Raw genomic sequence first — 18,552 nt, 5'->3', positions numbered from 1 at the left:
ACCTATGTTGTTGATTTAATGACATATAAATCCTCAGCAAAAATATCACCAGAGGGACTGGGTGCCCTCCTTGTAAGTAGGTAAGCTACATGTACTTAAAAAGGTAAAATATCCCATTTAGAAAGCTCTCTGAGGGTTAACTGGAGGAAAACAACAGTTTCCACGTGTATAAACAAATATTTTGAAAGACAACTTCTAAGCTCTTCAGGTTTCCTTTATTGTACAGCAAAATAGTTTTTTTTTTTAAATTGGGCTGATGTGAAATAAGATTAAATCCTTAAAATTTATTGAATGACATGCTATTTTAGCCACCCATATACTTTTTAAAATATAAATACATCTCTGAGAAGTCAAATGTCAAGGCTGCAAGGAAAATGAGTCTCCCTTAGGAAAGTGACAGAGCAATAGTCATTAAAAAAAAAAAAACTGATCAACTTTGACTCAGTCTCCTCTACTTCTGAGAATTTGTCCTAAGAAAATCATTCAAGAGAAACTGTTCTGTGAAGATGCCAATGGCAACATTATTTAAACATACCCAAAGAAAGGGGCCACCTCCAAATCTAATGAATACATAATTAACACAAAGTGCACTACGTTGTCATCTATAAGTTATAAACAACACAGAGAAACAAAAAGGGTAAGTGAAAAAGAATTTAAGAATTTCTATGCTATAATTGCAACTACAGTACGTGTGTACTTAACAAAGGTTAGAAAGAGAAGTTGCAAACATAAAAATGGTTGTTTTAAGCTCATGGAAATGTTAACAATGCCTGCTCTTTCTACCAAACCCTTTACTGTCATCTCACAATCTTTCTTTTGTGTTTAAATAAATTTAAGTGAGAGCATATCTTGAGAGAGAAATGGAAGAATGCCTTAAGACTAGAGTATTATTTTGAACAGCTGAATTAAAATGTTGGTAACCTAGGGGGGATGTAAAATGGTACAGCCACTATGAAAAAAATATAACCGTTCCTCAAAAAACAAATACAGAATTACCATACAATCTGATAATTCCACTTCTGAGTAGGTACCCAAAAAGATATCTGTATACTCACATTCACAGCACCATTGTTGACAATAGCTGGGAGGTAGAAGCAAACCAAATAGCCACTGATGGATGAATGTGTAAACAAAATGTGCTTTACATAGAATAGAATATTCCGTAGCCTTTAAAAGAAGGAAATTCTGACATATGGATGAACATGGAGGACATTATGCTAAGTGAAATAAACCAGTCACACAAGGACAAACACTGTCTGATTTCACTAAGATGAGGTATCTAGAGCAGTCGAGTTCATACAGATAAAGTGGAATGGTAGTTGCCAGCAGCTGAGGGGAGGGAGGAATGAGGGGGTTACTGTTTAACAGATACAAAGTTTCAGTTTGGGAAGATGAAAACCTTCTAGAAATGGATGGTGGTGACAGTTGTGCAACAATGTGAATGTACTTAATAACACTGAACTACCTATGCACTTAAGATAGTTAAAATGATACATTTTATTCTATGTATATGTTACCACCTTAATTTTTTTTTTTGTCAGTTTTATCTGAGGGTAGGAGGGAGAGGACTAACTTTGAAAAATGAGTAACAAAAGTCATCTGTAAAGTCATTTACGTAGATGATCAACATACCTGACTAAACCTTTATTACCTGTTTTAGAACCGTGGTCTTCTTCAAACGATCACCTATAACCAGCTATCTCTGCTTTGGTTTTTTGCTGGTTCGATGCCTTCAGTAATCCTAAGTAGGTACTGAGGTCCTCGTATTGAGTAATCACTGTTGAGAATGGGAGCTGGAGGGAGAAGAGAAAGAGCTCGAAGGCAAGCACGAAACTTTCCAGCACCCCACCAGTGAGGCAGACTTCAAAATTCAGATGAAGTCAGCCTAACTTACTAAGAGGCCACCTGGCAAGTCGTGACGTCATCGACCTGTCAAAAGCAAGATCCCAAAAGTAAGCAGAAATGGTTTCACCCTCCAAGTGACGTCAAAGTCCGTTCTTTGACATATATTTTCACTCACAGGGACCTCCCTCAAGCCCTTCTTTGAAAATGAATGCCAAAAGCTGAGTTTCCTCAGCAGAGGAGAGGACCGGAGAAGCAGCCTGGCACATGGTATGGGGGGGGCTGCTCTTCCCCTTTCCCATTGTTTCAACGACTACAATTGTGATCATGACATTCCCGATAAACTTCAACATGAAAAGCTGTGGTCTCTTTTCTCTTTCTCTTTCTCCCTGCCTCTCCCTCTGGAGTCAGGTGGAGGTGTGGGGTGAAGGGCACTGCCCCTTTAAAATTGTTTAGAAAACATTCATTGAAAACCCACCTTGTAATTGCATCTGGCATAAGAGAGCCTGGTGTAAAAGTGAACTGCGAGACCCAAACATACCAAGTGCAGAACAAATTTACACAAATCCCTTCACTTATCCAGAAACCTGGACAACTTGGTCTTTAACCTTATTGTAATAAAGCAATTGATTGCAATAAAACCTTATTGCAATAAAACAACTGATATGTGAATGATCCTATTGGTATAATCATGATGCCCAAAAGTGGTTTTCCCCTAGAAAATACTATGTAAAAACGTGATTCTAAATTTCTCAGTACCAGCTAAATGGTGAAACAGTTTCATATATTTAGTCAGTGCATTTTCAAAAGGATGAAAAACTCAAACAGGGTTAAACAAATATTTAGAAAAACTGTGGGAGGAGGTTTTTGGCTGAAGAAACTAAGAACTAAAAGCCACCCTTCTGGTTTCTTTTTCTTCTGAAAGGTTCCATTCAGCAGCATATTACTTAGGTTGAACATGCATAACTGGTTTTCACAAACTCACTGTCGCTTAGATAACACAGTAGCTGAAATGAATTTAAGCTATATGAGCTTGGATTTCCAGAATTTATAACCTAACTTTTTGTTTCCCTTTGTATTAGCCTTACATTTTCTAAAATTTCAACTTTAACATCAAGGCTGACTGGGTAAATGTTCTGAGAAACATTTCTCTAAACGAAATAAGTCCACAGAGAATGAAAGAATTTTTTAAAATAGGTTTTTTGTTTGTCTGCTTTTTAATAAATGCTAGGTTTAGAAGAAAGAAGCTCTGGAGTCTTGAGTTGGCCTTACAGACATTTGTTACCGCTCCAGGACAGACCCTGATTTGAAACGTACCCTCCTCTGAGGACACAAAATGTGTTTGTGGCAACATTTTGCGCACAAGAGGCAGTGGCCCTCCTGTCATCCTGGGATCAGCCTGACCTCGGCAGGCTCACCAGCAGCCATTCGGAACTCGGGACAGTATTCAGAGTTTAGTAGTCCTAAAGATTCTTGCTTCTCAGTCCCTGGTCTGTAACTAGGGTGACCTAAATAAGGCCATTGCAATTAGAGCACAAACCAAGGCTATGGGTTGGTTCTCTCTGGAACAGCCCTTGCCACATAAAATCATTCGCACCAAGAAAAGTGTTCTAGTAGGAGATTCCAGAACTTCATGGAAACTTCAAAATGCAACAAAGCAAACCGGGAAAATACAAAACGCCTTAAAGGAAGACGGAGTCCAAAAATCTCACTTCTTTCATGAGTCACTTACAATCTCATCTTATGGTACAAGTGGCAACACTTATACGGTCGCCCAGAGCTCAATATGAAATCGAAGGAGGACAGAATACGCCACCCCACAATATGCCTCTTCGGCATTAAGATTATTTTGAGTTGATTATTTTTGAGAAAGAACAGACAGGAGAAGCTCTGAAAACAGAGTAGAAATTTACTCTTCTGTAAGGTAAATTTACACTTAAATCTCCATTTGTGAAGGTGTCTCCTTCTCTGTACCAGGAAGAAAAGGATGATTCCAAATCACAAGAAACTCTTTTATCAATGGCACTGGCTTAAAACTGTTAAAAAAACCTTATCCTTATTTACTGTGTCTTTCCTAGTAACCTCCCATAACTGGCTTCCTGACAGTCCCCCTCCCATACACACACACCTTTCTTTTGCCTTTAGCTGAAGATGGTATTTAAGATGATGGCTTGAGCCATCTCGAGGAGTTAATCAGTTTTTCTGGATATTTCCTATGTATACATGAGGTATACATGTTAATAAATTTCTGTTGTTTCTCTTGTTATCTGTCATTTGCTACACGGGGTCTCAGTCAAGAACTCAGAAGAACAGAGAAAAAATTATTTTTCTTCCCCTACAACAGCATGGGAATTGCACCAAGGGAATTTAGTTTTCTTGAAAGATAAGCCAGTCTTCCAGAGCCATGTAAGCGACCCACCCTCAATGCTCTAAAATTCTATAGATTAACTATTTATCCTCTTTCTTGGTCTAAAAGCCATCAAAACGATTACTAATGAAATACCATATACTACATAAAATATAAGACAGGAAATTAGTAATTTTTAGTAACAGGAAAGAACTTTTACATATTTTTCCCCCCAAAATGAGCGACTTCTCTTTTAAAAAACAATTTTCCCTATGGAGAAAATATCAGACACTGAAACATTTCAAGAAAAGATTTTGGGATGACTACTGGTGCTGGAAGTTAATTCCATGGCTGGATTATACACTGAAATAGCAACACTCAGCTCTAGGTCAGTCAAAGGGAACCCGAAGCAAAAAAGAGAAGAATTCCACTTCACTTAATTCATTTATCAATCCTTCCATTACTTTCTTTTAATTCAAACATTCATAGACGAAGAAAGGTTTCCATACTTAATTTTTTAACATAATATACAGAACCACGGTACTATTTAAATTCCAAATTATGGGAGATCACATTCAAATACGCTTGGATTTGATGACTTGCTGTGACAATACAGAGAAATTTCACGGAAAAGGTATTTAGAATTTGTAAGATAGTCAAATACCTTTTTGCTATGTGGGCCAATGCATTAATAGTAACTTGATTAAAAAGGCAGTCTTTTGGACTTCAAATTATTATAAAAGAATATCAAGATTATACAGATATACTTTCTGAATTTCTCAAACTCATTTCATTTTGAAGGCTGAAGGCAAATGTTACATATTAGAACATTCATGAAACCATTTCTCCTTTGCACTTACCTGTAAAAATCAAAAACTAAACCACAATTTCCTAAAGACCTAGCTATTTCTAGAGTACATTAGTGTAATCAGAAGGACTACTAGAACTAAATTATCACTTTTATGTTAACAATTTTCACCACAACATCTTTCCTAATAAAAGGACAAAAAAATTGGGGAATTTAGATTTCCCTTATTGAACTTAACAGAATAGAATCTCATACTTTCTGGCTTTAATAAACTTCAACTCTTTTTTCCAGTGGGAACTATCTACACAGCACAGTGCCACATACAATTAATTATTCCAGTGAGATGTACATTTAGATTCACAATATGATCAACACAATAGTGCCATACAAAGTTTTTCTGCAGGTAAAAACGCTAAGAAAGGCCACAGTGGACAGTGCCAGACACTGTGAAAAACAGTAGATTACAAGGTACCACTGAGGTTCAGAGGAGACCACAAGTTTCAGACTTTTTCAGCAATGGAAAAAGAAAAACATTTAGAGAAACATAAAAATATATCATTCACTGTCAATTATGTAATTTTTCATATACTGTTTCCTTAAACAGGCAAATTAGCTTAACTTAGAGGAAATGTACAAGATCAGAATATGAAAGATTTTTCTTGTTTTCTCATCAAAGGAATGCACTAGGATTAGCACGAGGATCTTTCTGGTTCCTGTATCTGTAGGTCAGCCAAACACCCAGGATCTGGAACGGGAAAAAGAAAAGAAGAAAGAGAAGGTAACAGTTGTGTGTATTTATTCAGTTTATCAGCAAAATAATCTGGAACCTCTGAAGCACTTTGTATTATTTGTTCAAAGAGGAAGAGATTTCTTTTTAAAATGTAGTATGGGGCTTCCCTGGTGGTGCAGTGGTTGAGAGTCTGCCTGCTAATGCAGGGGACACAGGTTCGAGCACCGGTCCGGGAAGATCCCACATGCCGCGGAGCGGCTGGACCCGTGAGCCACGGCCGCTGAGCCTGCGCGTCCGGAGCCTGTGCTCCGCAACGGAAGAGGCCACAACAGTGAGAGGCCCGCGTACCGCAAAAAAAAAAAAAAAAAAAAGTAGTATGTAACCCAAATTAGAGATCCTAAGAAAAAGTAATAGGAACATTGTGGTAGGCTGAATAATGGCCCTCCAAGGTTGTCCACACCATTATCCCCAGAATCTGCAAATATTCAACCTCACGTGGTAACAGGGACATTGCAGACATGACTGAGTTAAAACTCGTGAGACAGGGAGATTATCTGGGTGGGCTCTGTGACGTAATCACAGGGGTCCTTAAAAGAGGGAAGCAGAAAGGACAAAAATCAGAGATACAGTCAAAAGGTGATGTCATGACAGAAGCACTGGGAAGCAGATTCAGAGAGAGAAGATGCAACACTGCTGGCTTTGAAGATGAAGAAAAGTCAAGCCAAAGTCGAGCCAAGGGGTGCAGGCAGCCTCTAGAAGCTAGAAAAGGCAAGAAAAGAGGTTTCCTCCAGAGCCTCCAGAATGAGTCTCCATTTTAAGCTTCTGACCTCCAGAAGTATAAGACGATAAATTTGTGTTGCTTTAAGCTACTACATTTGTGATTACTTGTTAGAGTGGCAATAGTAAAGTGATACAAGTTAGCTAATAAGACTGAAATGTCTTAATAGCTAAAAAATCATAGATTTTGCTAAATCAGAAACAGAGTTTGGCAAAACTTAAGCAATAACAAAAATCCTACCATAAATACATTTTCCAACACAGATCATAAAAAATGTCATAATTCCTACCTCTCCAAGGGAGGGGGACGTATACTTTTAGAAAAGTAATAAGTAGTTATCGTGCCATTTCTCACACCACGTTCACTAACGAGTTAACCAATATAACCTGCCTTTTTTTTAATTGAGAAATGTGTTCATTCTGGTTCTGCTACCTCAAAGTTGATTTATTTAAAATAACCAAAAATTCTTAGACTGAATAAGATGCAAAATTTTAATGGAACAAAATGAATTTCAAATTATATTTCCCGTTTCAGACCTGTGCCAACTTTTAATCTAAATTTTGTTCACTTGACTTCATAACTACTCATTAGCTCTTGAAACTACGTATAGAGAATTGTGGTAAATCTAAAACTTTCTCCATTTACCACAATAATAATTTCTGAGTTACTATAAAACTCATGACTGGCGATGTTTATTATAACATGTAAGGGCTGATGGAACTATGCTTTGTGTTGAATCAAGGAAACATAAGTCTAATTTAAGGAAGTGGGAAGTCTGGTTTGGTGTCTGTATGACGGGGGTTAGGGGGAAGGAATTTACTTAAACCTATGAAGAGTACTTTGTGACTGGCTCTATTCTTTACATTTCACAAATTCATATAATTTGACCAAAAACCCTATATGATACGAACTGTGAGGGAATTGAGGCATCCAGAGGTTAAATAACTAGATAATAGCTACACAGGTCACGAGTGCCAGAACCAGGATTCAAATCTTGGATCCAAGCTCTTCATTACGTATGTTGTTTCATATGAGAATCAGATGTGTTACAGGCCATTCTCAAGCTAACAACATTCCACCTACCGTTTCAGCCATGCTTGTTATTATAGTACTGAAGTACTTACACACCTGTTATCAAGCAGCTACTTCTCTGACACCTCTCAGCCTGCCCGAGCATCCTTTCCCTGACCCTGCCTCAGAAATACCGGCACACAGGGAACTTCTGGTTAGAATTTTTGAGTTTGTCAAATATTTTTATAATCACCCCAGAATACGTGCCGATGGTGTAAGTTACAGTTCTTAGGGGAAACAAAGCTGTCGGGTAAATAAAATACTCATAATCTGGAGTCACGTTTTACCAGAATTCCTCCAATTAAGCTGTGATAAAACGAAACCACCTCTTCTTGTGTTCCATTGCTGGACCACTATCTCCTCACACCCAGAGAGAGCATGAAAAGGTCATGCCCAAAATGCAAAAAGATCAAAGTTAGATAATTACTGGATTTTTAGCTTACAAAGGTGCTCATGATTTAAAGATTTTCAAGGGTAACTTTGACCCAATCATAAACTCTGCTGACTCTAGAACCTACACCCAGGATGCAAGAGGTCACCAGAGTACAGTTCTATGAAATGTCTACACAGTGTGCAAAAGGCATGTCCTTTGTTATTTATTTTATATTTATTAAATATAGAAAGGCAGAAGGTAATATGACAAAATATTAATGATTTCTGAGGAGGTAATTTTAGTTAGTAGATACATTTACTCTTTCAGCTTCATAATTGTCTGTATTTTCTAAATTTTCTACAAAGCACATGTACTAATTGTTATAACTTTTTTGGGGGATTCTAAATCAATGTTTCTTTGATGGTTTAAATTTATTTGCATGTATTACAATTAGTTCAAAGGAAATCTTTCTATTTCATCTACGTCAGGAAATCATCAGCTAGTTAGTCTCATCCCTTCAAACTCTGAGAATCACTGATTCTGTGAAATATTGAATAAAATAAAAATTTAAAAAGTGAGAGAGCCTATAAAATAGTCACTATCCAAAAAATATCAGGTTGGATAAATTACTGTTAAAATCGCTAGCTAGGGGGCTTCCCTGGTGGCGCAGGGGTTGAGAGTCTGCCTGCCGATGCAGGGGATGCGGGTTCGTGCCCCGGTCTGGGAAGATCCCACATGCCGCGGAGCGGCTGGGCCCGTGAGCCATGGCTGCTGAGCCTGCGCGTCCGGAGCCTGTGCTCCGCAACGGGAGAGGCCACCACAACAGTGAGAGGTCCGCGTATCGGAAAAAAAAAAAAAAAAAAATCTCTAGCTAGGTTTCAAAAGGACATGGTGTATAAATTCAGAGCAGGACTCCATGAAAGAACACCTTACAAATCTAAGACCCATGAGTTTATATTCTTGAATGATTAATATTTTAGAAGACAGCGGGGGCTGGGAGGGATGAATAGGCAGAACACAGAGAGCATTTTTAGGGTAGTGAACATACTCTGTATGATACCATAATGATGGAGATATTTGTCCAAACTCATAGACTGTACAACACCAAAAGTGAACCCTAATGTAGGTTATGGACTTTGTGTGTTATTATGTGCCAATGTAGTTTCATCAGCTGTGACAAATGCACCATCCGGTGAGTCATGGTGACAGTGCGGAGGCTATGCTTGTGTGGGTGCAGGGAGATACTGGAAATCTCTGGACCTTCCTCTCAATTTGGCTGTGAACTTAAAACTGCTCTAAAAATAAATAAATAACCTCCTTTTAAAATAATATATGCATAGCTGAAGGCAGTGTGATCTGATGAGAAGAAGATGGAGCTGCTCAAAAGAACTAAATTCTCAAAATAAATCCCAGTTATAAAAAAGAAACCATGTGGCGAAATTCTGATCATTACTGACTCTGGCTAATGGAGTGTATGCAGATTGCTCATTCTGGTTTTTTCCCACCTATATTTTTAAATTTTTATGACAAATTCTTTTAACTTTTAAATCCATGTTTTATTTTAAAAGAAAGAAAGGGAAAATGCACAGGATTGTTTTCAAACGGTATATGCATTTTCTTGAATCAATGCCATGACCAACCCAGAAGTAAGATGGCTCCTTCCTGAGAAAAAGTGAAGTGAAAATATGCTTAGAGTAGGAAGGGATGTCAGTGAAAACTTCTTTTGAAAAGTGAATACTAATGAGAACTCCTGGGAGGAATTGCAGGGGGCCCAGGTTCAATCCCTGGTCGGGGAACTAAGATCCCGCAAATGTGGTGAGGCCAAAAAAAAAAAAAAAAATGAATACTAAGCTTGGTCTTTATCTCCAGTTTGATAATAACAGCCATGTACGGCTTTTTCATTCTCAAAGGGAGAAAAAGAAACTGAATTAGAATATACAATATACACAAACATCTACGTATATATAATATGCTATCTTAATCATACATTTTATACATATATATGTAATGTATACATTATATACACAAATTCAATACATGTCACACACACACAATCAAAATGAGAAGATCTAATGTGTAACGTGGTGACTACAGTTGATAACACTGTATTGTACAAGTGTATTGTACAATCCAATACTGTACAAAATACTGTATTGTACTGTACAATCTACTCTCTTGCTAAGAGAGTAGAACTTAAATGTTTTCACCAAAAAAAATAAAAAAGGTATATATGTGAGGTGATGGATGTGTTAATTAACTTGATAGGGGGAACCCTTTCACAATGTATATGTATATCAAATCATCATGATATACACTTTAAATATCTTACAATTTTATTTGTCAATTATACCTTGATAAAACAAAAAATACATTTTTTTGTATTTTTATATTTAATTATACAGAGAGAAATAAATTTCTAGGCCCAAGATGAAGCTGCTCTTCTCCAGGGTGCCACATCAGCAAACCGAAACTTGGGTAACCTTTGTGTCCCTGTAAATGCTCCTCTTGACCGGAAGTGCAATATATTCAGTCAGCCAATCCCCAAAGGCCAAGCCAGCTCTGGGCCTTCTCACCCCAAACAAGACTGACTATGTGGCCCCAGCCAATCAGATATTTTCTATTATTCCCTTCCTTATTCTTTAACCTATAAAAGCTCCTCGCCTTCGGCCTTATTTTGCAGTTCTCTGAAAGGAGACTGTCCATGAAGTGTTAAATTTTGTTTGTATCACCTAAACTGCTTTCTTTAATCATTTTTAACATATATAATCAAAATGAGAAAAGGCCTTCTAAACATAAAAATCAACTGGATAAACCATATAGGCAAAAAGCAATAAACTGAACCACATAAAAAGTAAAACCTATACATTTTATTTAAAAACCATGAAAAAGTTAAGTAAATGCAAAAGAAATTGAAAGCAGGACAAAGAAGCCAAGTAGAGTGAGTGATGAGAGGAGGAGGGAGCCAGGAAGGGAACGGAGGAAATAAAAGGTGAGTGGGCAACTTTCTGGGGCGCCTGGGTTTTTAAAAGCACCCGGTGAGCCCCAGCCTTGAGGTCTCTTTTCTAAACAACCTTCTACCCCTGAGGCCCACTCTCCTATTCTTTTAAAAAATTCCCCTTTTTTGCATAGACTGAGTTACAGGCGATCCAAAGGTCCTTGATCAGGACAGACAGTAGGTGGGCAATTCACAAAAGAAGTAATACCAGTGGTCCAAAAACACATGAATACATGAATATTTTCAAATTCACTAGTCACATTTCCAAAAGAGCAAACAGAACTGTAATACTATTTTTACCTATCAAATTGGCAAGTATTTTGTAAGATAAAAATATCGAGAATTAGTGCTTGAACCAAAAGTTGGTAGAATCTCCCCCAAAAGGCAATTTGGCAATATTTATCAAACTCTTTTAAAATGCCCATATACTGAATGTCATCTTTTACTTCTGGAGGTATACTCTAAAGAAAAACTAGGGAATATAGATTAAAAATATATATATACAAGGAAGTTGACCATGAAATTACTTATTATAGGGACATACTGATGGGGAAATCAAATGTGCAAGAAATTAAATGACACAGTAAACTTCAAATATACAAAATACTTCAGATTTTTCTGATTTCCTTTTAAAGATAAATGCTCATTCTTACAATAGCCTACCACATACTTCCACAGTTATAGGCACAATCTTACTTAATAGCATTATTCTACACATGCTATTCTTTGTTTAAAACAGGTGTGACATGGGCAATTAACACAGCCATCACAGGGGTCTCATCATCTTTTTTTAAGGGGGTTTAATATGGGGATTTGTACATCAATAATTTACTCATGTCTACAAAATGACAGCTAACACACACAGCGCTTGCCATTATGTCAGGCATTTTTCTAACTATTACAAGTTTTTACATATACTAACTCCTTTAAGCATCAAAACAACTCTATGAAATAGGGGCTTTCCATTATTATGCCTGTTTGCAAAGCCGAAACAGCAGCAAAGAAAGATTAAGGAACTTGCCCAAGGTCACACAGTTAATAAAGCAGGAGAACTAGGTTTCCAACCCAGACAGTGCATTTTTTAACTATTTGCTCTTGTCTAATAAACTCTAGTTTCACCCGCTCATTATTGACAAACATGAGCTGGCCCAAACGTTTGCTGTTATAAACAATAAACATTCTTGTGTATTCATTTTACATAGTTATATAATTATCTCCATGAAATAAAGCACTGCAAGTAGAATTGATGAGTTAAAGAAAAAAGTTTTAATTTAAATACATATTGCCAATTCAGATGCATCAAAAATGTCCAGAGTTATTGAGTGTTTAATAAAGACAACGAGGACTTAGCATTCCTCAAAAATTATCAAAATAATATGTGTGTGGTTTTGCTTAGACATTTATATAAATGTATTAATACAGTAAATATATTAATATAACAAATATATGTTATATAGGTAAGAAATTAATAACAACGATTACCTACAGGTTTTAGAAGGCTAGGAACAAAGGGGAGTGCGGATAGGGTTGGAAGGCAACTTTTCAAAGCATACCTATATATAAATGTATGCATATTACACATTAATAGATGTATTAAACAATGTGAATGTCCTACCTATTCCAAAATTATATCTAAAATTATAATTTATCATGCAACTCTAGAAATAGAAGAGACCCAAGAGATAACCCAGTCTAATATCTTCATTTAATTTTACATAATTTAATGATCAAGCACTTCACCCTGTATAAACAGTGCTAAATCTGTGATGCCTGATTTCAAGCCACAGCTCCTCCTATTGCAGTACTAGCTCCCAGTGAAAACATCCATTGGTACATTCCAAAAGTTAAGTGCCATGCCCCCTTGCCCTATAAAACAGGAATCTCACGACAAAGCATGGAAGATATCGAGTTCTTTGTACATACCTCTGTAAAACTGAAGAAGAGGCCAATGCCGCCAACAAATCTCAAAACTTCTCCTGCGTATTTTCCTATTATTGGAGCACAGGGTGAGCACTGGTGGCTGCTCTTCACACAGCTCTGTATCGATTTTCAAAAAAGAACTTTTATTTCAAAGTACATTTATAATGAGCAGATTAAAAAAAAAAACACCCACATAAAAATGACTGTCTGGAATATCACATCCAACCTGGAGCCATGGCTCTTTAGTAGCATCCAAAATCGTAAGGTGGCTCCTAAGACTCCCACCCCCAGGGTACATGCCCTGAAGAACCACCCCTTGAGAGTGGATGGGATTCGTGAATAATGATGCACTGTCACTCTCCTGTTTATGTGGCATTACATAAGACACTGTCTTAATAAAGTGAAGAGATTTTCACACTGCCTTTGATGCCATGTTGTGAGATGGCTGTATAGTTAAGACCTGAGCAGCATCTAGGAACTTAGAGACACCAGAAAGAAAATGGGACTTCAGTCCTACAACTACCAGAAGCTGAATTCAACCAACAATAGCTTGGTAGAAGACCCCAAACCTGAGACGAGATTGTAGCCCTGGCCAATACCTTGACTTCATTCTGGTGAGATCCTGATGAACAGAGGACCTAGCTAAGCTATATGCAGGCTCCTGACTTAGGGAAACTAAGACAATAAACGGGTGTTGTTTTAACCACTAAAATTGTGATAATGTATTATATAGCAATAGAAAACTAATAACCCACAAAAGAGGACACAACGAGGGGATGTCCAGCTCAGGGCTCAGCGAGGGGGTAATAGGAGTTTCCCCAAAATATGAACCCATGTAAACTTCCCAGGACAGCCAAGCTCCAAGCTCCAAGTCCATCCCCATACGGGATTGGGCTGGACTTGGGAGGTCAGTGGTCTGGCCTGGGGCAACAGGAAGGCTCTAATTGATCTATCGCTAGCTCAGCTCCCAGAGAGAAAGGGCATGAAGTTGTGATGGGGAAGAAGGGAGAGAGGAAAGAGGGTGGTTCCTTGTGTCCTCCACCCTGGGGATGTTTAGCTGGTTGAGAAGCCCAATTTAGTACAGACCACTCCCCTCCCACCACCCTGATAGGCTTCCAAACCAAGATATTTACTTGCTGATCTGCTGTTATTTCTCTTTCACAACTTGTTCTAGGAGGATTTGACTGGGAAGGAATTAGGGGCAAAGAACCAAAAGCATCCGTGTCTGGCTGGGCCCTGGAATATTCAGTATCCTCAGGATGGATATTTGAGAACAGATAATTGATACAATAGTGTACACGGAATGTAATGCTGGTATATAAAAAACACTTTAAAAGTACAATTCAGCATCAGAAAGTCCACTTCTTCCATGTTAACCATTATTCATCTGTATGCAATACATCTCCAAAAAACATTTTATACTTTGTACTTACAGCCAGACAGGTGTCATTTGGGTTAAAACTTCGGAACCCACAGCAGTTTAAATTTCTCTGGATGTCATTTCGAGCACTTGCTGTATTGTTCCAACCAACTTCCAAAAGCTGACCCTAGAAAACGCATTTAAACATACATTAAAATGTGTCATCCTGGGACTTCTCTGAAGGTCCAGTGGTTAAGACTTCACCTTCCAAGGCAGGGGGTGCAGGTTCAATCCTTGGTCGGGGAGCTAAGATCCCACATGCCTCGTGGCCAAAAAAACAAAACATAAAACAGAAGCAATATTTTAACAAATTCAATAAAGACTTTAAAAATGGTCCACATAAAAAAAAATCTTAAAAAAAAGTGTCATCCCTGCATAAAATGTATAAAGCTGGAGCCTGCAACTCTTAAAACTGAGTGCACCTAATATAATACTCTTTATAAGAGCATCAAAACTTTTCAAAGGGTTACACTTCAATCTGCAACAAAAAGAAGGCGTGATTTCTATCCCAAGAATAAAACGTCTTCACGTTCACACGTGATTTAAAAGAAGCACTTAGGTCAAAGGACTAGTTTTCAGAGTGTAGCAAGACAAATTTTCCATTGCCCCAAAAAAGAGACCCATATTCTTCAAACAAATTAGAGTTTGAAGAGAATAATTGCCAGAATGAAACCACAAACATTCTGGAGCAAATGTTTCATTGCATAGAAGTAGGGAAAGACTGGGTGAATATCCATTAGCAGGAGCACTTTTTACCCAGTGAGGGCAAAATCCTACTTCAAGGATGCAGAAAATAGCAACACGTGGTGTTTTAGGGCTGTAAGCAGCCCCACTAAAGCAATGAGGAACAAAAGACTTCAGCTATGTGGAGTGAAATGGCATCCTGAACAAGAAGAAATTATTTTATATTCCAATCATTCCTCCCCCTTTCTTCCTACATGTACTATGTGGTATAATAAAGTAGAAAGAAAAAAAATCTTTGCTTACCTGTTGCTCCTGGTTCAGGGCTAAACAAGCACATGATACGGAAAACTGGACAATAAATACAAGTAAGAGAATAATCATGTACTGAGAATCAAAGTTAAGGAAAGCTCTGGAAATGCTTAAAATAACATAAAACAGAGTTACTGGCAACTTCACAACTCCCTAGAAGGAAGTCACCCAGAAAACAGACCAAATGGCACTTAGAGAAAGTGCAAGAAGAATACACGTAATTTTTATTTTGATAATACACTGTAGGTATAATTATATAGAAAAATACTAACAATAATTATTTAAATGCTGATCTATTATAGAGAAAAGACTTGTGGTTGCCAAGGGGGAGGGGAGTGGAGAGGGATGGATTGGGAGTTTGGGATTAGCAGATGCAAACCGTTATACATAGGATGGATAAACAACATGGTCCTACTGTATAGCACAGGGAACTATATTCAATATCCTGTGATAAACCATAATGGAAAAGAATATGAAAACAATATATATGTATAACTGAGTCCCTTTGCTATACAGCAGAAATTGAACACAACATTGTAAATCAACTATACTTCAATAAATTATTACTTCAATAAATTATTACTTCAATAAATTATTAAAAATAAATAAATAAAAATAAAAAGCTGATCTATTATAATTTCATTTAGATTAAAATAAAAATTCTTACATAGATAAAAAAGGAAATAAGTAGAGATAAATGTATGTAAGCTTTCTTAATATCAACTCTTAAAAAAATCATTGTGAAATTCTCAACCAAATATTAATGACTTGGAAAGGACATAGAAGTCTCTGAATCAGTTCAATGTAACTGAATTTGCAACACATAAATAGGATGATACTGAACTTGCAGAATACATTCGTCATGATGTGAAATGGAGAGAGAATATGTAAACATACAATAACTTAACCCTAAGAAATGTTCCTAATGTTGGTTGGACAAATACGCATAATGCTTGCCAGGAGTTGCTCTCTGGCAATTAATTTCCTAATGGTTATTTTAAGTTAGTTGTAGTTATCACAGGAGTAATCAGTAAGATAAGAGCAAACCCAAGTGGGGTATAAATCCCACCTGTAAAAGAGGATACAAAAAAAAGCAACACCTGATGGTGTTTCACGGCTCCAATCAGCCCCACTAAAGCAATCAGGAACAAGAAGATGCCCACTGCGATGACCACACCGACCACCCGGAGACTGGAAATCAGCCCGAAGCCGATGCCCCACGCTGCAATTCCAATGAGCAGCAGACTAACCAACTGCAAAAACAACCACAAAGGGCAGTGATGGGGGGGGGGGGGGGAGAGAAGAAAGAGAGGAAAAGCGTCAATTTATGTATTAATATCAAGAACATTTTTCAGGCACCTACTTAGTATCTTACAAATGATTGCTAACACTCAATACTAGAATACACACATGATCTCACAGATAGTATTGTCTTAACAAGTTATATTAATCCTTGGCCGTGTTTTTGTTTTTTGTTTTTGCGGTACGCGGGCCTCTCACTGTTGTGGCCTCTCCCGTTGCGGAGCACAGCCTCCGGACACGCAGGCTCAGCGGCCATGGCTCACGGGCCCAGCCGCTCCGCGGCATGTGGGGTCTTCCCGGACCGGGGCACGACCCCATGTCCCCTGCATCGGCAGGCGGACTCTCAACCACTGCACCACCAGGGAAGCCCAGCTATTTGTATTTTTATCCATTTATTATAAAGCAGCAAAATTGGAGAATGAAAGCAACTATCTATAGCATGATAGGAACAAGTTATGGAGTTATATGGACTTGATGTTCTCCACTGAATTAGTACACAGAGGAAGTTTTTCTTTTTAGAGAGAGAAGAGGAAAAACTTCTCACAAATACTGCTACCCAGAAATTAGTCCTCCTCATTTTCTCAAATGCTTCTTCTCAGCAGATCCATTTGCTTCTGTCTCATTTTTATCAACTCACAGTCTTCTCACAACTTCAAACAATCTTGGATTGAGAAAAAGTCCTTGTGCGCATCACAAATGAGCTTATTTCTGACTTTGTTATACCCGAATATAACACATTTCCTTTCACGAGGTGTAAAAGGCAGAAGCCTGAAGGAGGTGTCAAGGAAGGAGAGGAAGATAATGCCAGAGGGGCCTCACCTCAGTGAGGGGAGAGAGCGATGCTTAGCATAGTCAACAAACACTGAAGATGGTCCACAGTCTCAACACATCAGAGCAGCTTGCTGTATCGGTCAGGGTTCTCCAGAGAAACAGAACCAATAGGATATATATTGAGAGAGAGTGAGAGAGAGAGATTTATTTGAAGGAACTGGCTGATGGAACTGTGGGGTCCACTAAGTCCAGAATGTGTAGGACGGGATGACAGGTTGGAAATTCTGACACGATTTCAGTGATACAGTATTGAGACAGAATTCCTTCTCCTTTAGGAAACGTAGTCTTTGTGCTTAATGCTTTCATGTTTCATATCGTACATGAGGCCCATAACTACTTAAACTCAACTGAGGGTACATGTTAATCACAACTAAAAAATACCTTCAGAGCAACATCTAGACTGATGCTTGAAAAAGCATCTTGGCATCACAGCCCAGCCAAGGTGACATATAAAATTAACCAACACTTGGCAGCTTCAAGTCCTGGGTGTGATGACTATTTACTAACTTAATTAAATTCAGGGGCAGGACATTTACCCTATATTTCTTTGAGTCTTAGGGCCAAAAAGATCAGAAGCGTGCATAATATGACACATAAAATTCTTCTAACCCACCGTTTTAAAGAATCCTTTGGGAATTGTACCAAATCCTTAACAACATTAACGAAATTCTTATCACGAGTTAAATATTCATCAACAAATGGCTGGTGCCCACTACACATGGAAGCCAGAGACAAGCTACCCCTAAATACTGAAATTTAAATTCTTATAATTTTCATATGAAACAAAATATGTTCCTTTGATTTTTTTTTCAACCATTTAAAAATGTAAAACCACTCTTAGTCGGCAGGCTATACAATAATAGGCAATGGAATGGATGTGGTCCATGGGCTGCAGCTCGCTGACTCTCATTCTAGAATTCAATGTAGGAGATAATGAAAAACTACAATGGGACAAATCATTGCTATGTCAGAGATTTTTACAAAGTGGGTCAGAGTAGAGAACAATAATCAAAAATATCCAGATAAACAGAACACATCAAAGACTGCAAAGGAACCATAACAGAACACATAGTAGGCTGAAAAGTGACCCCAACTGAATATTACCGTATACAGCAAAAGAATGAATGCTATATCACATGGCA

At 37.8% G+C, this 18,552-nt stretch overlaps 1 protein-coding gene across 1 annotated transcript in view; it reads right to left on the bottom strand.

Annotated features, from left to right (window-relative positions):
- Window positions 1-4,629: 4,629 nt before the first annotated feature.
- TSPAN13 (tetraspanin 13) overlaps window positions 4,630-18,552 on the bottom strand; it is a 32,327-nt gene continuing 18,404 nt past the window's right edge. The window contains exons 2-6 of the mRNA XM_082661452.1: window positions 16,363-16,530; window positions 15,272-15,352; window positions 14,298-14,411; window positions 12,868-12,981; window positions 4,630-5,742 (exon numbers count right to left, since the gene is read on the bottom strand). Of these exons, the coding sequence (XP_082517578.1) occupies window positions 5,668-5,742; window positions 12,868-12,981; window positions 14,298-14,411; window positions 15,272-15,352; window positions 16,363-16,530 (552 nt within the window). The 3' untranslated portion in view covers window positions 4,630-5,667. The remainder of the gene's footprint in view (window positions 5,743-12,867; window positions 12,982-14,297; window positions 14,412-15,271; window positions 15,353-16,362; window positions 16,531-18,552) is intronic.

This window comes from Grampus griseus, assembly GCF_964374135.1.
Source record: "Grampus griseus genome assembly, chromosome: 9".
Taxonomy (NCBI): Eukaryota; Metazoa; Chordata; class Mammalia; order Artiodactyla; family Delphinidae; genus Grampus; species Grampus griseus.
Note: the sequence above shows the minus strand (reverse complement) of the source record. Positions and strands in the feature narration are given on the sequence as shown.